Source organism: Megachile rotundata, chromosome 16 (genome assembly GCF_050947335.1).
Source record: "Megachile rotundata isolate GNS110a chromosome 16, iyMegRotu1, whole genome shotgun sequence".
Taxonomy (NCBI): domain Eukaryota; kingdom Metazoa; phylum Arthropoda; class Insecta; order Hymenoptera; family Megachilidae; genus Megachile; species Megachile rotundata.
Genome location: NC_134998.1, coordinates 4,448,855 through 4,468,493, shown reverse-complemented (window position 1 = coordinate 4,468,493; position 19,639 = coordinate 4,448,855). Strand labels below are relative to the sequence as shown.

General features: G+C 34.0%; 1 protein-coding gene across 33 annotated transcripts in view; it reads right to left on the bottom strand.

Annotated features, from left to right (window-relative positions):
* The window catches only part of Mhc (myosin heavy chain), a 60,230-nt gene that overhangs the window by 1,776 nt on the left and 38,815 nt on the right, over window positions 1–19,639 (bottom strand). For 24 of the 33 annotated variants that reach the window (XM_012292177.2, XM_076541122.1, XM_076541109.1 and 21 more), the window contains exons 16-25: window positions 13,875–14,084; window positions 6,212–6,585; window positions 5,580–5,808; window positions 5,187–5,470; window positions 3,489–3,567; window positions 2,406–3,135; window positions 1,940–2,301; window positions 1,476–1,871; window positions 1,039–1,383; window positions 661–909 (exon numbers count right to left, since the gene is read on the bottom strand). In XM_012292177.2, the coding sequence (XP_012147567.1) occupies window positions 661–909; window positions 1,039–1,383; window positions 1,476–1,871; window positions 1,940–2,301; window positions 2,406–3,135; window positions 3,489–3,567; window positions 5,187–5,470; window positions 5,580–5,808; window positions 6,212–6,585; window positions 13,875–14,084 (3,258 nt within the window). Of the gene's footprint in view, window positions 1–334; window positions 394–660; window positions 910–1,038; window positions 1,384–1,475; window positions 1,872–1,939; window positions 2,302–2,405; window positions 3,136–3,488; window positions 3,568–4,333; window positions 4,413–5,186; window positions 5,471–5,579; window positions 5,809–6,211; window positions 6,586–13,874; window positions 14,085–19,639 lie in introns of all 33 variants that reach the window. The other 9 variants (XM_076541126.1, XM_076541127.1, XM_076541120.1 and 6 more) reach the window with 2 other exon arrangements.

Here is a 19,639-nt window from a genome sequence, read left to right as displayed (position 1 = left end):
GGATGGGTGATCACAACGTTAATTCATGAGGACCAAGCTCATACTCGTGTAAGGTGTGCCCCCTGAAGTGTTATCAGCTCACACGGGTTCAAAACTGACACTGACGATCAGTGGAATGGGGGTTGTATACAGGGTGTCAAGAAAGAACGAATTATCTGGGCAAATTCGCTGAAGTGAATTGGACCAAGGACCAGTCAGTTCAGCAAAACACCAAAATTCCGAATACTTAACACCCCGTGGAACAATTCTGTTCGTCTGAAATTGTTCTGTGCGATTATTGTGATCTGTTATCTCTCGACAAACACACACGTGCTGAACACGTGCTGAAACTTACATGGACCGGCGCGATGCTGTTTACTCCATTGCGGAGGGCGCCTTACGCTTCTGTTGGGGCTATACAGGGACATACAGATTCAGAATTAGAAATGCTTTATTTCGCACCCTCATCGAAGCGAACGCTTCGATCTTCGAGTGCAACCGCGCCATTTTCTAACCTATTTCGACCGTGAAATCGAGGGTCAAATTCGCAAAAGTTCGACAATGTCGTCGGTAAATATTCGTAAGCGGATACATGTGGATCCTTCAATGAGATCGAAAAAAAAAGAAGAAAAACCGAACACCCGAACCTGCAATAAATCAGGGATTAAGTGGGATGCTTACCGCTGGGCTCAATCCACGCGCGGCACTTCCTCCACGTCCCTTGGTGCGGAACTTGGTGATGGCCTGTTCAGCAAGGTCTGCCCTTTCTTCCGCTTCCTCGAGTTCTTGCTGAGCTTTGCGGAATTTGGCGAGGTTCAGAGCAGCGATCTCTTCAGCCTCCTCGATCTGTCTCTTGTACGTCTTGATCTTCTGCTGGAGCTTGTCGACGAGGTCTTGCATGCGCTCGTGGTTCTTGCGGTCTTCATCCGCCTAAACAATTTTAAAATCATAATCAATAAAAGTACAATATCATATAACAAACGTAGTATAACAATGTAATAACAAAATGACGAAATATAATAACAAGATGATGTAGACTTGTATTTGCAAGTCACGTACCTGGAAGCTGAGCTCCTTGATGCGGCGTTCAGATTTGCGGAGGTTCTTCTGTGCGTCAGCGTGTCTCCTCTGTTCTCCGTCAAGTTCGTTCTCCAATTCACGCACGCGTTGTTCTAGTTTCTGGATAGCCTTCTTGCCACCCTTCAGAGCGTTCGCTTCAGCTTCATCCAGACGCACCTGGAGCTCCTTGATTTGAGTCTCAAGAGCCTTACGCAGTTTCTCCTGGGTCTGAGCGTGGTCTTGTTCGGCTCTGAGTTCGTCAGCCAACCTGGCGGCATCAACCATCGCCTTCTTCGCCTTCTCTTCGGAGTTCTTGGCCTCGTTCAACAGTTCGTCCAGATCAGACTGCAAAGAGTCAATCAATTGTGTAATGCAAGGTTCTGTAATTGGATTGTAATTCTAATAGTTCTAATTGGAACTTAGATGTTGATACTCACGTGGAGAGTCTGGAGTTCAGCCTCGAGTTTCCTCTTGGCAGCGGAGATGGAGGCGTTCTGTGCACCAAGTTCGTTCAGCTGTTCGTGGCAGTCGGCCAACTCCTGTTCAGCCTGGCGACGTCCGCGGTCTGCCTGTTCCAGAAGAGTGCGGCTCTCTTCGAGTTCATTCTGGAGAGCGTTCGCTCTGCGCTCGGAGATTCCAAGAAGTTCTCTCGCCTCATCGCGTGCTCGTTGTTCCTCTTCGAGGGCGGTCTGTACGTCCTTCAGTTGCTGCTGATATCTCTTGATGTTCTTCTGGGCCTCAGCGTTGGCTTTGTTGGCGTGATCCAGAGCGATCTCCAGCTCGTTGATGTCAGCCTCCAACTTCTTCTTCATGCGCAGTGCTTCAGCTTTGCCCTGTAAATTTGAATAAACTCGTAATTTCGTTTCTAGGAAAGATAGTTATAAGGTGATCGTCGGCGTACCTTAGCTTCTGCCTCGAGCGATGCTTGCATGGAGTCGAGAGCGCGTTGGTGGTTCTTTCTGGTGTTCTCGAATTCCTCTTCCTTCTCCTGGATTCTTCGGTCGATCTCTTGTCTGACCTGGCTGAGTTCAAGCTGGCTACGCAGCACCTTGTTCTCTTCTTGTTCTAGAGCAGCTTCGGCTTCCTCAAGGGCGGCTTGGAGTTCGTCCTTCTCAGCCTCCAGGCGCTTCCTGGCCTTCTCGATCTCGTGGATGTTGCGTCCACCTTCGCCGATCTGGTCCAGCAGGTCTTTCACCTCGTCGGCGAGGTTCTTGTTCTCGCGACGTACTGCTTCCAGTTGTTCCTGGCCTTCTTCGTATGCGCCTGGTTCAAACAGAAAGTATAAGAGTTAAAACTGGAACTATAGCTATTATTGTTATAAAGCTTCTATATTAGCTACTATATTTATCAAGAACACAAGAAGTTACCTCTGAGTCTGAACAGTTCCGTGCTGTAGTTGCGGCATTCCTTCTGGCTGGCGTCCAATTCGGCTGCAAGGTCATCCACCTTGAGCTTCCATTCCCCAATAATTTTGTCGAAGGCCTTTTGTTTCTTCTCGGCCGCGTTCGCAATGGCTGTAGCTCGGTCCACTTCGATCTGGAGGTCCTCCACTTCGGTGGATAGCCTCTGTTTCGTTTTCTCGAGCGCAATGACCTTCTGGTTGAGAGATTCGATCGTTTCTTCCGCCTCCGCCAACCGGGCCTGCAGCTTCCTCTTGGCTTCTTCCAGTTCTTCCGCTCTGGCAACTCCTTCCGACTCGTATTTCGTGCGCCATAATTGTGCCTCTGCGTTCGCCTTGCTCAATTGCCTCTGTAAGTCCGCCTTGCCTTCTGCTTCTTCCTCCACTTGTTCCCGAATGTTGTCCAAGTCGTGTTCCAGGTTGCGGAATTTGCCGAGGAGCGTAGCGCGTTCCCTCGATTCCTCGTCGGCCAATCGTTTCGTGTCCTCCAACTGCGTCGTCAGCGAGATCTTGATCTTCGAGAGCTGGCTGACCTGGGATTCGGCTTCCTCCAGCTGGCGTAACAAGTCGCTGTTCTCGATCGACAGCTTCTTCTTGGCGGCATCGAAGTCGTTCAATGTGCGGTTCACCTCTTCAAGTTTGCCCTGGGTCTCGTTCAGTTGATGTTGGAGTTGTTTCACGATCTTTTCTTGGGCAGCCTATTTGGAAAACATTTCAAAACGTTAGATGGACGGATCACATCTAGGTCGGGATCTTGTATTCGTTTCTGGAAGATTGGGTTAAAAGGCTGCGAGTTAAACTTAAGCGAGTGATGTCTGCAAGGTGGGTGACCTTGATCCTTTTCAATTTATAGTCAAATTAAGAGAATTTATGAAGCTATCATCCAGAAACGAAGATGACAAGGTACAAACGAGCAAGCATTGCAAGCTGGTCACACTCTTCAACGACGCAACATGTAACATTCGGATATTTAGTCTCCTGTTCTCCGGCTGCAACTTGAAGCTGTTAATTGCGTTAGTCTGCTTCTTGATTTCTCGAACAGGGATCTTACCTTCTCGTTGCTCAGGTGGTCTACGGATGCGCGCATGTCGTTCAGTTCGCTGAAGTACTGAACCTTATCCTTTTCAACCCTAGTTCACATGAAAACAGATTCAAAGGACAATTAGCACAAGTGGGATATTAGGAGATTTTGGATATGATTAAATGTTTACAAGATATATTTTGGTGGCGACCTGAAAATTAATAATATTATTGTCGTGCTTGTTCTCGGGATGAAGTCCAATGGGAAGGGGCCGAACATGACGCGTGATGCAAAATGTCAAGACAATTAGAGTCATATTTCGAAGAATTTTAGTTTCCGATTGAGGGACGGACTTTGAAACTCGGACAAACGGTGGTAGACTCTTGTTATATTGCCGTGGTGGCGTGAGAGTTGCGCTGAATTATTTGGTTAGGTAGTTGGCTGATTTCCCAATTTCTACATCTACCATTTTCTACATTTTTCAATTTTTGCATTTTCCAATTTCTACATTTTTCAATTCTTGCATCCCCCAATTTCTACACTTTTCAAATTTTACATTTCCCAATTTCCACTTCTCCCAATTTCTACACTTCCCAATTTTTACTTCTCCCAATTTCTAAATTCTTCAACTTCCAACTTTGAAAATTTCCACCTTTCTCTAAATTTAGAAACCATAAATTTACATATGGTTTCTGATACTGTAAGTTTTTATGGCCCCTACGCGCCATTTTGATTAGAGGGCGCCACCAGCCTGCGCAGTGATCCATGCGCACTCGACAACACAACGAAAGTCTACTACAAATATACATAACTCTCCAAAATAAACAGGACAAATTTCAGGACAAATTTCTGCATTCCCCACGATTTCAATGTACCTTCTCCCTGGCAACTTGATCCGTCGTAGCGCGAGAATTGTTGAGCTCGGCGTGGATGTCATGGCGGCCTTTTTCGGCCCTATTGAAAACATTTCGTTATATCTTTCCTTTTTCTTCACTTTGAAATTAAAATACTAAACTTGATGCGTTGTATGACATCTAATCTAATCTTTTAATTTGGAATTAATTTATATAGGAGGCTACTTATAAAGCTATCTTAATATAGTGCTTATATTAACATAGGCCTATATTATATTATACATGGCCTATATTAATATAGGGTTCATATTATTATAAGCTAGTACTAGTATAGAGCTGATATGGTAAACTGATATTAATATAGAGCTAATATTTTAAGGTAATATTAACATGGGTCTCATATTATAAGCTAATATTGACAAAGAGCTCATGTCCTAAGCTCATATTAACATAGTACTCACTGTCCAAATTTATATGAATATAGAGTTTACTGTACATGGACATGTTCATAGATATGTACATATAGGCATGTATGTAGAGTTTATTGTATATGGACATGTACTTATGTACACACCCATATATGGACATGTATATGGACATATACATATACATGCACATATGGACATGTGAATGGTCATGTACGTATGAACATGTACATAGAGTTTACTGTATATGGACGTATACATAGTCATGTACATAGAGTTTATTGTATATGGACATATTCATACACATACACATATGACTGTGTGAATGGACCTGTACATATGAACATGTACATAGAGTTTATTGCATATAGAGCTTAAAAATAAACGTAGAGCTTATATTATGAGCTCCATGCCCACATCACTTCCCTAACCAAATCTTGAAACCTTACCTAGCCTTAAGTTTGTTGAGTGTGTCGATTTGTTCTCCCATTTCGGCGACGGCATCGTTGTGCTTCTTGCGCAAACTGGCAAGGGTAGCTTCGTGTTGAATGTTAGCCTCTTCAAGATCCCTGCGGAGCTTGCTGAGTTCAGCCTCTCTCTTCTTGTTGAGCTCGATTTGAGCTGAGGTTGCACCACCGGCTTCCTCAAGACGTTCACCAAGTTCCTCAAGTTCCCTGGCGAGGTCGCTGCGCTGTTTCTCAGCTTTGACGCGGGATCCACGTTCGGCTTCGATCTTTAACAAATTTACATTCGATCTTTAACAAATTGTTACTTTAACGATTTAACCATCGTCATCTCTTTGCGATTGCGTTTTTGTTCTGTGAAGTAAGATTTTGACTTACCTCTTCTTCAAGTTCTTCGATGCGAGCTTGCAGTTCCTTGATCTGTTTCTGTAATTTGCCCACCAACGACTGCTCGTCTTCGAGTTTGGCAGTGAGTGACGAGAGTTCCTTGTCTTTGCGTTGGATGGTCTGTTCGAGTTCCTTCTTGTTCCTTTCGAGGTCGGCAACGGCTTCCTGGGTGAGTTTCAAGTCACCCTCCACCTTCCTCTTAGCCTTCTCTACGTCAGCACTGTGACAGATTTCAGTATAATTAGTATTAATTTACTAGTCGAATATTAGTATACTCTCTACTTTTTATTATTCGGTATTTGCAGTGAACCTTGATTGCTATTATCTTGAATGTATCTATAAGGTCTTCCTTAAAAAAAAATGACTAGTGATCGGTTTAAGCAACGCGCGAACAAGAAGAGAGAAAGAAAACTTGAACAATTGGAAACTTGAATGATTGAAAACTTGAATAATTGGAAACATGCCTAATTGAAAATTTGACTAACTAAAAACTTGAATGATTGAAAACCTGAACACTTGAAAACTTGAATAATTGAAAACTTGAAAGCATTAAAACTCGAACAACAAAAATCTTAAAAATTTTTAAAATAAAAATTGCAAGTATTCACGAATGAAGTACTCACCGTGATTTCTTTTCACGTTCGAGGGAGTCTTCGAGTTCGTCGAGGGTATGTTCGAGTTTCACTTTAACCTTGTTCAAATGGTTGACCTTGTCCTCAGCGGCTTGGAGTTCTTCGGCAGTCTTCTGGTTAACTTCTCCTTGGTTCTTCTTCTCTTTGTTCAATTTGTTGATCAGTTCGTCTTGGTGAGCAATTTCGTCGTTCAAGTTACGTATCTGGTGATCCTTGGTCGCTTTGTCTTGTTCTGATTTCTGCAGGTTCAACTCGAGGTCTTCGATATCTTTCTTCAGGCCGGCTACTTCTTGTTCGAGTTTCTTCTTGTTTTGGAATAGGTTGTTCCTTGAGTCTTCCTCTTCTTTGAATCTGTCATTGAGATCCTACAATATGGACAGAATTGTTTAGTTTCTTGGTTAATAATTAAATATTTTTCAGACTGTTATTAATTATTTCTTTTTTTACAGTTCAACTTCTCTTCTGCGATACGAGACTTCCTTTAACGTATGTTTCTTTGAGATATAAGTTTTATTATAATTCATACTCACTGGTAATTATTTTGATTTTTTTTTCTTTTAGTAATTTATTCATATTTGTTGATGAATGTACCAGATGACATTGATATTATTATTATTTTATTTATATTATTGTTCATCTTTATTACTATTAACCATAACCTAAAATCCTTTGTTTTAGGTTAGGTGCACTGCTAATGTCATTTTTCAAAATGGCTGCGCTGTATTGAATAAATATTCAACACAACAGTAAGTTTTGTAAGTTCTTATTAACATTAAATAAAAATTTAGTAAAATTGATTAAAAGTTTAGTAAGGTTTAGTAAAATTTATTAAAATTTGTATGTATAGCTTGATCTTGTCTTGCCTTTGAAATAATTTCAAAGTTGATAATTAAATATTACTAAAATTTTCTAAATGGTACTAAATATCACCAAGTACTAGTAATTATTACTAAATATTACTAATACTATCAAATACTACTACATATTTCCATAGTTCTAGACTCAAGTCAAATTTTATCCAAATCCAAATAAAAAACACTTTCATATAACCTTGTCTAATTAATCATAATAAATTAAAAATAAATAATAAATAAAAAGTACTATTGACACCAAAACATCTGTAAAATAGTTCTAAGTTCCCTAGTGGTACCATTCCATAGTATTCATTAAAAAAAAAAATTTCCCTCAATTGGATTTGAACTTGAGTCAAAAAATTTGAAGTCCATCGTGTTCACCATTACACCACTCTTATTTGTTAATAATTTTTTCTAACATTTGTATATCTAGCAATGCTTTGTAACTTTAAATTCATTTCTCTTCCAATTAGCCACTTATAACGAGTTGAAATTGTAGATATGATTATTCACTATCCACAAGTACTATAATAATAAATTTCATTCATCCTGACTTCGAAAAGTTCAAACTTTCAAAAAATGTAAAAGCCAGGAAGACGATCAAAGAGTTATGGCGATGACGCGTACGTAAGTGTACCAACGTATAAATACATCATACACCTGTTACCTCCTTCGTTTTCTCGGCTATTCCAGCACATAACCACGCCTACTTTTAATAACCTGGAATCTCGGATCGACGGTAGCTAAATTTGGCGGCGTTATAGGGAGGGGAAAACTATTCGGTGCTCTCTCCCCACGAGCCAGAGCGTCTTACGCTGATTTATATACATTTTTTTGTTCTTTTCCTTCCTTCCTGCCTTCTTTTCGTACCCCCTGTCCGAATATGGAGCCACTTAATTTCGAACGTAGTTGCTGTAATCGCGAATATCTTGGCCGAGTTTGTCTGCAACCAGCGATAAAATCGGCCTGGTCAAGCTTTTAATAGGACACTATCGTTTCACTTTGATACCAATTTTTATCAATTTAGTAGCTTTGATCTATTACTACACCGAGTTTGATAGTTTTAATCTATTACTACAGACAGTTTGACGGTTGTAATTTATTACTATATTTCGATTGGCAGTTTTAATCTATTACTATGTTTAATTTGACAGTTCTAATATGTATTTTGGTAGTTTGAATCTATTACTACGTTCAGTTTGACAGTTTTAATTTATTACTATATTTCCAATGGTAGTTCGAATCTATTAGTGCATTCTGTTTGACAGTTTTAATCTATTACTACATTTACTTTGACAGTTCTAAACTATTACTATATCTTGGTTGGTGGTTTTAATTTATTACTGCATTTTGATGGTTTGAATTTGTTGCTACACTTTGTTCGTTTTAATCTATTACTACATTTTGTTTGTTAGTTCTAATCTATTACTACATTTTGTTCGTTAATTCTAATCTATTACTACATTTTGTTCATTAGTTCTAATCTATCACTACATTTTCTTTTTCTTATCGTTTAATGTATTACTACATTTAGTTTGACAGTTTTAATATGTCACAATGTGTAGTTTGGCAGATTGACTACTAGATTTAATTTGACAATTTTCAGTTATTATTAGATTTATTTAGATGCTTTGAAATTGATTTGACTCTGTGATATGTATATTCATGAAGGTGGTAAAGATCTTTGGTGCAATTGATGTAATGTTTACAGTTCTTTTTTAATTAACAAACTTGATTAAAGCTTGTAAAAAAATTACAAAAGTGGCTCAGTATTATTTATATAATAATTGATACTAATTTTATTTAAAATTTATATTAGCAATTATAAAATATTTCATATTGCAAATATAAAGTATTTTAAGAAGGCATAAAAAGCTTTGTTATCCCATCAAAGATATAAAATGTCTTTCTTTCTATAGCTTCGATGATTTCATCCAAAATTTAAGTTCCCCAAGTGTTCCAAACAGGAGCCTATAAAATGGAAATTTTACGAACAGCGAATCACACATGAAGTCACACAGTCTATGCAAACATAATGTACAATTTTTAGACACAAGTGTCAATTTTTGGAAACTCGTAAGTCTGTCAACGTATACAGTCGCGTGACTCAAGTTATTGAACTGTCGACGCCAAGATATTCTGGAGGGTGCTAAATCGAATTTAAAAACGCGGCTGGAGTTGACAGAAAACTCGAAGTGGTCGTCAGGGCGTTTAAAAGGCAACGGGGTTAAAAATAGCCCGGTATTCTGGAACACTTCTCGGTTCTCCATGGAATTCTTGTGCTCCTCGAGTTACGCGATTCACAGCTTCTCACCGAATACATCAATTGCGTATTTGGTTTCATCGCGAATAAAATTGGCAACATTTTATTGACTTAGAAATTCCTTCCGTGTTAAAATTTAACTGACAATAATTTTCTAATGAAATTTTGACAGACAGGCCCAAGTTTGACGGATAATTTTCAATAAAAATTTAGCAAACAATTTTAGCTCCACAAATTCAAAATATTCTTGCAATGTTTATATTAAAAAATTATTGTTTTAAAACAATAAATTGTTTATTTATCAAGAAATTGTGGGTAACTATTATAAAATCATTAGTAAGTATCAAAAATGTCAACTACAAAAAAATTATTAACCATCAGAAACTCATAAACTATCAAAAAATCATGGACCATCAGAAAATTAACTATAAAAAAACCCATTAACAACCACATATTAACTACCAAAAATTAACTATGAAAAAGCACTTCAATTAACTATGAAAAATAATCGAAGAACGAAAGTAGAAAGCTTACTAAAGAAGTAAGCGAAGTTCGAACCCACCGAACAAAGAAAGCGTCAGAAAATAGAACGGAGAAGAAAAAAAAAGTGAAGGAAGAGCACGAGCAGATTCTTCCATCGTTTATGGAAGAGCCACCTACGGTGGGTCTGTAATTTTAGAAGGAATCTAGAAACGACCGAAATGATACCGGATGATTCGTCGTGGAAGAAAAATAGCGCGCGATGAGCGGTGAAGTCAGACGCGTCTGACTAATGACGCGCCTCTTCTACTTAGGGCGACCCGATGCCCGCTTACGAAACGGCGATGTATCAACTCATGACAGCTGCATCATTCCCGGTAATTCGAGCCAGCTTCGTTTAAATTATGATCGGCTCGGATTTCGCGATTTTAAGCGAGAAAATCACGCCTGGTTACGTTCATTCAACGATCTTTGACCGAAATCCAAGTAGAACTCCTTCCAGATTTAATAAGCGCGTGTACTATAATAAGATTTGAAATTTTATGACGGGAGGTGTAGAAAGCTTTCTTGTTTCTCTTCTTTCTTGAAAGAAGAACGTGTACTGTGAATATTAAAATATCGAAGAACATGTACTATAAATATTAGAACATTTTTGAAGAACATATACTGTGAATATTAAAATATTGAAGAACATGTACTATAAATATTAGAACATTTTTGAAGCACATATACTGTGAATATTAAAATATTGAAGGAGAACATGTACTTTAAATATTAGAATATTACTGAAGAACATATACTGTGAATATTAAAATATCGAAGAAGAACATGTAGTTTAAATATAAGAATATTACTGAAGAACATATGCTGTAAATATTAAAATATTGAAGAAGAACATGTACTTTAAATATAAGAATATTACTGAAGAACATATACTGTGAATATTAAAATATCGAAGAAGAACATATAGTTTAAATATTAGACTATTTCTGAAGAACATAAACTGTGAATATTAAATATTGAAGAAGAACATGTAGTTTAAATATAAGAATATTACTGAAGAACATATGCTGTAAATATTAAAATATTGAAGAAGAACATGTACTTTAAATATAAGAATATTACTGAAGAACATATACTGTGGATATTAAAATATTGAAGAAGAACATGTAGTTTAAATATTAGAATATTTCTGAAGAACACTTACTGTGGATATTAAAATATCGAAGAAGAACATGTACTTTAAATATTAGAATATTTCTAAAGAACGTATACTGTGAACATTAAAATATTTCACAAAAACATTACTCTAAATTTGATAAAATTTCAGAAGAACATATACTATAAATATTACAATACTTCAGAAGAACGTACACACTAAATATTACAACATTTCTAAGGAAAATACAGCTGTAAAATTTATGATAGAATATTTCAGAAGAATATTATACATTTTGAATTTTAAAATGTTTTGAACACAATCTATTATGAATATTACAATATTTCGAAAAGATATATATTTGCAATACTGAAAGAGTATTGTAGAAGAATTATTAAAGAAAATTGAAGAAAATTTGAGTTAAAATTTAGATGGAGGTTTTGTAACCTTTTGTAGGTTAGGATCCAATATGGCGTGGAGGACTATGGTCCGTCAAGATTTCTTATTTTTGTAGAAGATATTATGAATTTTATATATTAGTAGAATAACAGAAAATAATTCTTTCTGAACTAGCATTAAAATATAAATTAACATATCTTATTTGTAAAAATGCAAATATGCTAAATATTAAAGAGAATAATTTTTTGATTACTATTAAAAATTGATCTAACAAATGAGGAGTTTACTCAACATTTCTAATTATTAAATTAACCAATATTATAATAATAATTGCAATAAACGAAAACTGCAAATTCCACTAAATGCAAAATCCTATTTCCAGCAAATAAAATATTGTAATTCTAATAAAGCAAAATCCTGATTCCAGTAAATAAAATAACCCAATCTCAATAAATAAAAGATACAAATTTCATAAGCAAAAAATCCCAATTTAACCTAATCAAATTCATTTAATTTCAAATAAAAATTGATAAAGCTAAAATTTTCAGGAAGAAATGCAAACGAATTTCACACATCATTCCCTATTTTAATTTTTAGTCATAGCAATCTGCTATTGTTTTTATAGATACTTTTAAAGAACCCTTCGTACTACGATCTTTGTTACTTTGCTACAATCGTCTCGATTTCAGATTCTTTCTCAATCGCATGCAGCAACCATCATCGATTTTGGGAATGTTAAGGAGACATTAATAACCCCATTCCCTTTTGTTTCAACATCTAGATATTCGTCTGGGAGGTATAATTATCGACTGGCTGATTCATGATTCGATTTTTGGAGGACGTATATTCATCGCCGAGCGATAGGTTTCGTTATCGACGAACGGTGCCAATTGAACCACTTTCTGGTCTATGAACCTTTAGCTACCAATTTTACCACCCTTTGCTATCTAATTCGAGATTATAATTTTCTTTTTTCTTATCGATTTCATTTTCTGTTATCGAATCAATTTTTCTTATCAATTTTAGTATTGTATCTTTTTTTTGTCATAACTCATGATTTTTGTAATCTTTGTAATCTTTGTAATCTTTATAATCTTTATAATCTTTAGAAGCTTTATAATCTTTATACTCTTTATAATCTTTATAATCTTCATAATCCTTAGAAGCTTTAAAAGCGTTATAATCTTTATAATTTTCAAAAGCTTTATAATCTTTATAAACTTTACAAATTTCATAATCTTTATAATCTTTATAATCTTTACAAATTTCATAATCTTTATAATCTTTACAAATTTCATAATCTTCATAATCTTTTCATAATTAATTTTTTGTGTCAAATTAATTTTCTCATGATTCAATTAATTCTCTCACTATCGAATTAATTTTCTACCAATCAAATTAATTTTCTTGCAATCGAATTAACATTTAATCGTGATTGCAACTAAATTAACATTTAATTCATTCTTTCATTTTGATTTTTAATTAAATTGATTCATTCTTCGATTTTTTATTTTTAATTGCAACTATTCGATTTTTCAATTTACTTTTTAATTACAGTTTGTTCAATTTTTCACTTTAACCATTTTATTTTTTATTTTAACTTGTAACTTTCATTGTTGCACTCCTTTTAAGTTTTAATAGCAATTATTTAATTTCTCACTTTAACTTGCATTTCAGTTATTTCATTTTTGCTTCAATTTTCATTTCAACCCTTGCCTGCATTCTGTTACAAAAAAGCATCAAATATACTACCAAATTTTTATATTCTCTCAAACACAAAAAAGCAGCAAGTTTCGTAATTAAAATCTGTTGCACATTTCACTCTTCAAATTGCGATACGTTCTTATCACAAACTATAGTAAAATAGAAGTTACATTTTAATCAAAATTGCAGTAACAACTTTTCTATATTTTCTCAAACTGTCACAAATTTGAAACACGATATGTTTCATTACACAAATTTTTTCACAGACAACATTTCAGCAGCTCACGAAAGTGAAGCGGCCATTTTATAAGAAAACTGAATCTGCACTCTTCTATAGTTTTACAAGATACAAAAACTTGAAAAGCATAGAAAGTCAGATTTTCTTAGAAAATGTTTCACTTTCATCATAAAGGTCTCTTTTTTTCTGCTATTTCTTTATTAATATAATTCGACAGTTTTCACAAATTTTTCCAAACTGAAAATTTTCCTCGAAGGGTTATAATTTTGTAAATTTTCTGCACCAACTTTATAAATTTTCTAAACTGTCTCCAACACAAACTTTAAATTTTCACAAACTTTTAAATTTTCTCTACAAGATTTTCAGAGCAGAAATTTCCCAAATTTTCCAGAACACCAATTTCAATGCAACAACTCAAATTTCTTTTATTTTCTAATCACTCAAAATTCTAATTTCCCCAATTTACCAGCGAAGAAGTCTCCTATCCGAGAAGTCGAACTTCACATTACACCAATAAAATTTTCTGCAAGAAATATTGAAAGAATCAGAAGACTTACCTGAAGTTGTGACTCGAGGTCCGCCTTCTGCGCCGCCAACTTCAGCGACTTCTCCATGTACTCGGACAGTGATCCCTTTTCTCCATCCAGTTGTTTCTGCAGCGCGTTCCTTTCCGTGAGAAGTTTGGTGTTCTGTTCTTCAAGCTCCTTGCGCAGCTTCTCTTCCTTCTCGAAGGCTTCCTGTGCCTTCCTTGCTTTCTCCTCGAGCGCCTGCAATTGCGATTCCACGTCACCGTTCATTTTCCGTCCGTTCGCGTCTTCGACCAAAGTGTCACCCATGTTCCCTCAGGCGTTCACCAAACCGTAAACCGCGTTACAACTCGAAGAAGCAATAAAACTCGCTATGTTCGTTGTTCGATTACACAGGTATCGTATCGTGTTCGTGAGGTATAATAACCGAGACAGAAAGAAAACAGAAAGCATACGTTTCGAAGAAAAAAAAAGGGGGGGTAAGTTCGAAGGGGTCGTCGCGAGGTCGCGAGTCCAACTGGTCTCCGGTTTACCAGAGGCTCAACTTTTCTACCCAAAGTCCCTCTTCGATGGAATCGCTCTTCCCCACCCCTCCAGCGATGCTCATCGTAGAAAAATATTTATAACCGATCCCGATGACGAGGGAGGGACGATATAACGCGAGCAACCAGAAAGAGCTGTAGGGCGAAGGCGTAATCGAACGAGGAGAGGGAAAGACGAAATTAGAAGACGTTCCAGGGGTTTCCGTATGATCTCCAGTCGCCTTTTACGCTCCAGAGAACGGGAAGGACCTTCCTACGGGAACGGCCATATACGACCCGTAATTGGGAACGAGGCTTAGAGCGGTTTACTGCGTCGACGCGGATAGATTTATACCGTGGTAATATCATTTATACCGACCGATACTATTTTCGATTGGACGGGCCACTTTATTTTCGTTGCCTCCGTGGAATATTCGAGCGATTAGACGTGTACCGACATTACGAACAGTATCGATCGTTACACGAACAAGGTATATTTTCGGGAACGTTTGAACAAGGAAATCTGGTAGATTTGTGGAGGTTTTTTGGAGATTCGATAGGATTTGATGTCATTCTCTACTTTATCGACGTGACGCACTGAAATGGAGGATGCAATGAAATCTCCTGGAAATCTGTTCGTGTAATCTTTGGAAGATGTAACTTCTGTCATGTCCAAATGTCTGTGTAGATAATCTAAATGATGTGATACACTTGGTATGCATAAGATATCTATTCAGATATATATTAAACTTGTTTCTTTTTTTAATCTGGTACACTCTGACATAGCATAACCAAGGGAATACCAGGCGTGGTGACTTAGTGATCAAGTACAATTCATTTCATAGACATAATGAAACTAATAATTGTGTAGAAATATCGAAAATATTTGGAATGTTATAATAATATATGCTGATAAGGTAGAAAGTGATATTAAAATGGCAAAACTGCTTTGATTTATGAAAAATACAGCTGCAATCTGTGCCAAATGAAGTTGTATAGTGTCCAACATGTAAAAGTGAACTTCTGAGCATGATAACTAATAATAAAGTAAAATAAACTGTGAAGTTATGAATTTTGCGATGTGTCATAGTATGTCTGACCATATAGGTTATGTTTCACTGCGATAGTCATCGTGTTAAATAATGATGTCAGGATTACTTGTTTAGTATAAAACTCAGAATAGGTCTTAATATTTGGTACTTTTTCCTATTTTTTAATAAATTGTATTTATTTCACTTATTTTTATATTATAATTAACTGTAATGAATATAGTGTTAAAAATAAATTGTATTTTCTGTAAAACTTGATATAGTAATGTCCGCAAATTTTATAATTGTTTAATTAATATTTGTATTTTTTATAACTTGAATTGTTATTAATTTTGTAATATGTATGACGAATAATCTAACCTAATCCTAACCTAATATAATAAATAAACTAACCTTTCATCTACACATTATGAACTTGCTTTAAACATACTAAATATTTCATTACTTAAATTTTTATTAATTTGTTCAAATTGTAGCTACATAAATTGTATATTTAATGAAGTATATGATTTTTTATGTGACAAATTATGTAATTATTTTTAATAAACAACTTACATTTATCTAAAATATTCTGCCTAATGTAATATGTTTTATTAGTTTATTAAAACAGTATTAAAAAATGATACAGAAAGTTTCAAAATGTAAATCAACAACTTGAAAATAAATTAAAATTTTACTTTAAAATTTGTATTGCAATTCTAACCTCAAACTTGTAATTTAATTATAATTTTGAAAACTTGCAATTACAAGTTAAAAATATTATTTTAAAAAACTTGTAACTATAAGTTAAAATTATAATTTTAAAAACTTGCAATTATAAGTAAAAATTATAATTTGAAAAACATGTAACTATAAGTTGAAATTATAATTCAAAGAACGTATAACCGAAAGTTAAAATTATAATTCAAAGAACATATAATTACACTTTAAAATTAGAATCAAATTACAAGAATAATTTACCCGGGTTCAAGCGATCTAGTATAATAATTCTCCAATTTTGCTATTTCAAACAAAGCAGTCAATATTGAATAATCGAGAATGAAATTAAGTAATTTCAACTAGTCGAGCCAAGTTATTAATAGTAAAAAGAAAGAGTTCAAGTAGAATGTAATGCTTTCGTCTCTAAAAATACTGTCGCAAAAATAAAACTATACTAAATATACCAAAGGGAGATCTTTTCATCTCCGAGATCAAATTAGATAGCGTGAATAATCTCTGACACAACGTATGTAATCAAGCCTTTGGAATGTCTTTTTTTATAACACATTGCAGCTGTAACACATATTTTCTCTACATTCACATACAGTGAATTAAATCGTAGTAAAACGGTAACTTAATTCACGATTAAAATCTATAAAACGACGTAAAAAAAGTTGAAGCGGAGAAAAAGAAAGATGGCGGAAATGAGACACGGTCTATTAATAAACTGTCTTGTAAAACTCTGGAATCTGTACGATTTCACAAGAATGTTACGATTGCATAAATTAAATCCTAAATCACGTTTAAAGCTAGTTCCGTAAATTTTCTAACCTAAAATTAGGAATACGGAGACTAATAAAACCGTGACTATGTTACAACTTTTTAGTTTAAGTACTTCTGGCATTTCGAGACTTTTGATTCATAAGTTTGTTTCCACCTTGACTTGGAACGCTTGTTGTTTTGAAACTCTAGAGCTATGTTTACACAACGTGTTTTCAGTCGTACAATTAATAGAACACGATTGTAGGTGTCGGTCAAAGTATTTCAAGCGCCGTAGTCATAATGTACTTCCAAAAGATTTCATTGATAGATTAATTGATATTTGGGCGCGAAAAAATGTTTGGTGAATATTTGTTTATGTGTGGAGTCAAGGTTAGGACAAAATTAAACATATAGTTATTGTGTAAACTTAAAAGAATCATGAAATAAATAGATGTCATTGTGTAAACTTAAAAGAATCTTGAAAAAAATAGACGTTATTGTGTAAACTTAAAAGAGTCATGAAACAAGTAAACGTTGAACATGTACAAATAATTTGATGTAGAATATTTGAATGTTATAGACATTGAAAATGTACAAATAATTTAATGTAAAATATTTGAACATTGTAAACAATGAATATTTGCAAAGAATTTAATGTAAAACATTTGAAAATTGTAGACGTTTAAAATTTGCAAATAATTTAATGTAGAATATTTGAAAATTATAGACGTTTAAAATTTGCAAATAATTTAGTGTAAAATATTTGAAAATTATGGACACTGAAAATTTGACATTAATTTGATGTAGAATATTTGAAAATTGTGGACATTGAAAATTTGCCAATAATTTGATGTAGAATATTTGAAAATTGGCGAATAATTTAGTGTGCAATATTTGAAAATTACAAACATTGAAAATTGGCAAATATTGAAATGTATAATATTTGAAAATTGTGGACATTAAAAATTTGCAAATAATTTACTGTAAAATATTTGAAAACTATAAACATTGAAAATTTGCAAATAATTTACTGTAAAATATTTGAAAACAATAAACATTAAAAATTTGCAAATAATTTAATCTAAAATACTTGAAAACTATAAACACTAAAAATTTGCAAATAATTTAACATAAAATATTTGGAATCTACAAACATTGAAATTTTGCAAATAATTTAACATAAAATATTCGAAAACAATAAACATTAAAAATTTTCAAATAATTTAACCTAAAATATCTAAAAATTACAACCACTAAAAATTTGCAAATAATTTAACCTGAAATACCTAAAAACTATAAACATTGAAATTTTGCAAATAATTTAATGTACAATTTTCTTAAATTAACAGACTCGAAGTTGAGTTACAAGAATTACACGTTCCAAAGAGAAATTAGGAATGTAGGAAGTGTAAAACCAGAAATACGGAACTTTTTAACCCGAACTATTATTAGTAATTATGCAAGAGTTATTTTAAAACGTGAAATAGCAAAATTTTTGCCTTTTGCAACGGGAAGTGAAAAAAAAGGTAATGGCGAGGCTGAGAAAATAAACGAGGTGTCAGAAACAGATGCGTTTGGAGATCGAAAAGATCCCTAGCGATGGTGTACGGAGAAATAAATTTTACCACGAAATCTGGCCGCCATGTTTTGCTTCTCGTAAATTATCTGGAAATTATCTGTGTTCGTCGACCAGTGTATTTAATCAACTGGTTAAGGATAGTACCGTAACGATTTTCTCGAAACGATTGTTTATTTGCTTTTTCGAGTACGAATGTCGGCTTTTGTACCGGTGTGGGAACAAATAATATTGTAGTGTGAAGTGTAATTAAGAAGAGATGAAAATAAAGAAATTTTGTTTGGTATGTAATTGTGTGTAAATGTAAATTATGTGGGTATATTTATTTGGGTGGATCAAAAATTGGAGATTGAAAGGTTTTGTCAATTTTATAATTTTTAAAACTTTTCAAATTTTCAAATATTTAAATTTTTTAATTTCTAGATTTTTAGATTCCTAGGTTTTTAGATTTTTAGATTTCTAGATTTCTAGATTTCTAGATTTCTAGATTTCTAGATTTCTAGATTTCTAGATTTCTAGATTTCTAGATTTCTAGATTTCTAGATTTCTAGATTTCTAGATTTCTAAATTTCTAGATTTCAAAGTTGCTAGATTTCTAGATTTCTAGATTTCTAGCTTTCAAAATTTCTAGATCGCAAAATTCTTGAATTCTTAAGTTATCAAGTTTCTGAGTTTTCAAAATTATCCATTTTCAAGTTCACATTCCCAAAATTTTCTACACTTCTAAATTTACAGCTTTTCAAGTGTTTAAATTCCTACAAAGTGAAATTTTGGTATTTCCAAATTTTCTAATTCAAAAGTTTGTTACTTTCTAAAATTCCAAGTTCCAAATATTTGAAATATCCAAACTCTCAAATTCCCAAATTTTCAAGTTGTACATTATCAAATTTTCAAACTTTATAATTTTAAAATTTGAGAATTTAAAAATTTGTAAGCTGAAAATTTGAAATTTGGAAATTTGAGAATTTAAGAATTTGAAAACTGAAAGTTAGAAAATTAGAAAATTAGAAAGCTAGAAAACTAGAAAACTAGAAAACTAAAAACTAGAAAACTAGAAAACTAGAAATTCAGAAAACTAGGAAACTAGAAAACTTGAAAGCTAGAAAACTAGAAAACTAGGCAATTGAAAAACTAGAAAACTAGAAAACTAGAAAACTAAAAAACTAGAAAACTAGAAAACTAGAAAAC